The sequence below is a fragment of the Solanum pennellii genome, chromosome 4 (assembly GCF_001406875.1).
Source record: "Solanum pennellii chromosome 4, SPENNV200".
In the NCBI taxonomy this organism is placed as follows: domain Eukaryota; kingdom Viridiplantae; phylum Streptophyta; class Magnoliopsida; order Solanales; family Solanaceae; genus Solanum; species Solanum pennellii.
This window is the reverse complement of record NC_028640.1, coordinates 47,956,709-47,958,704: the sequence shown is the minus strand read 5'-3', so window position 1 is coordinate 47,958,704 and position 1,996 is coordinate 47,956,709. Positions and strand designations below refer to the sequence as shown.

The window sequence follows — 1,996 nt, the reverse complement described above, 5'->3', positions numbered from 1 at the left end:
GTAGGGATACGTGTTTAGAGTAACTCAAGTCGCCAAGTAAACCATGTAGCAATCATTGGTAGAAAAGGATCATACTTTTTAGATGAACCCTTTATATAGTTTACTAGTGGATTCATTAGGCAGTTCAAGTCTATACTCTGGCAAAGTTAGGATGGTCGGGCAGCTTGGGCTGAGTACCGTTATATCATCACTATTGCTTTTAAGTGATTGTTTTCTATTAGAGAATATCCCATAGAAGTATTCTAGTTTCACATACATCAATTATTTGTATTTTTACACACACCTCAGATATTATTTGTGTATTTGTATACATTCAGAATTTACAACATGCTTTTAGTTATTATTTCTTTATATTGCAGTCACTTTTAAAATGTGTATTTAGAATATGAGTAAATAGATCATGATTTAAGCAGAGACAAGGTAAGTGTTCTTTCTTACTCCTTTTCAAGCCTAAGTGTTGTTTAACTTTCATACTCGCATACGAGTACATTCAATGTACTACTACCAATTGGCCTGCATCATTTCATTATACAGACGCAGGTAATCAGGATCAGCACGCAGCGCACCGTTGGTTCTGTTAGCACTCCACAATCACTTGGTGATCCTCCTGTCTTTCGGAGGACATCCCTTATATTGATCTTCTAGCTTAGTAGTTCAGGCCCTGGAGTAAGATGTAGGGGTGTTCCACATAGTGTATCGCTATGAGTAATTATAAGTATATATATATTATATATATAACCTATGTTTATAAAGCCCATAAATAGGGCGGACTGGTGTGTCTTGTCTGCATATATGTTATGTCAAAATATCTGTTTTAGCTACGGCTAGATTTTTGTAAGAACATTAATTAAATTAAATAATTAGCCACTAATTCTAGCTTAAGTCCATCTACCATATACATAAGTTCCGTTACAACTTCATTTACATTATATTATTATTATGTTCCAAAATTTGTTGCTTATCTTGAGTTACAGACATATTATCTAAACGTTTTGCTAAATAACGACTCCGACACAGTAAAATTATATTACCGCCTGCCTTCGTTATAAAATTATACCGATTACAAATCATTATAATTATGAGAAACCTCGGTTAAAAGATACTTTTAGATACCCTCACCAAAAGAAGATCAACAAACAAAAGGATTGTTGTATGGTTGATTCACCACTTTCTCCTGAATCCCTTTTTGGGTTGTCAAAACTTCATTACTTTCCCTTTCCAACTCTTTTTTGGTGAAGGTTACCACTAATTTCCTAGGTTATAGATGGATCAATTAACAGCTCACGACCGTCCTCTTCCACCTCCTTTTCACACAAGAGATGTTCAGTTACAGAATAACAATCCTCATCTCCACGCCCAGTTCCATCACATACAACAACAGCAGAAAAGTGAAGATGAACAACAAAGCGGACATCGAAATCATAAACGAGATCGTGACGATAACTTCAATTTAAATCCATATCAATCTGGTTCCATGGATAGCAAAGGAAACACTATTGGAGAAGTGAGTAGAAGACCAAGAGGAAGACCAGCTGGTTCAAAAAACAAACCAAAACCACCAATTATTATCACTTGTGATAGCACCAACGCTTTGAGATCTCATGTAATGGAAATCGCTACTGGATGTACAAGAAAGATTATCAAACTTCACCACAATAAGACAACGAAGTGTTTGAATATTAAGTGGGCGCGGAACTGTTACAAACGTTACAATTAGGTACTCACAATTTCATATTTATTTTTTAAAATTTTTTATTTTTGTATTTAATTCTCACTTTAATTTACTTGTTTTGACACAAGTTCCATTTTGGCCAGATTAATTTATGAAGTATTTTTTAGAAATATGCTTAATTCTTGTTAAGTTGAGTTTAGTCTTCCGCGGAGTTAAGTAAGCCAGGCCAAGGATTTGTTTGGGGCCAGAAATGGTCTCCGAATGCCGGCCACGTCTAGGGTATATATATATATATATATATATATATATATATATATATATAAA

At 34.4% G+C, this 1,996-nt stretch overlaps 1 protein-coding gene across 1 annotated transcript; it reads left to right on the top strand.

Annotated features, from left to right (window-relative positions):
* The first annotated feature begins 1,264 nt into the window (after positions 1–1,264).
* Positions 1,265–1,717, top strand: LOC107016728 (AT-hook motif nuclear-localized protein 22-like). The gene has a single exon (XM_015217114.1). It carries the CDS (start codon positions 1,265–1,267, stop codon positions 1,715–1,717), a length of 453 nt encoding a protein of 150 aa, XP_015072600.1.
* The last annotated feature ends 279 nt before the right edge of the window (positions 1,718–1,996 follow it).

What these genes read in the sequence shown, in the direction of transcription:
- LOC107016728 (XM_015217114.1), top strand. Translation starts at nt 1,265, where the DNA reads ATGGATCAATTAACAGCTCACGACCGTCCTCTTCCACCTCCTTTTCAC.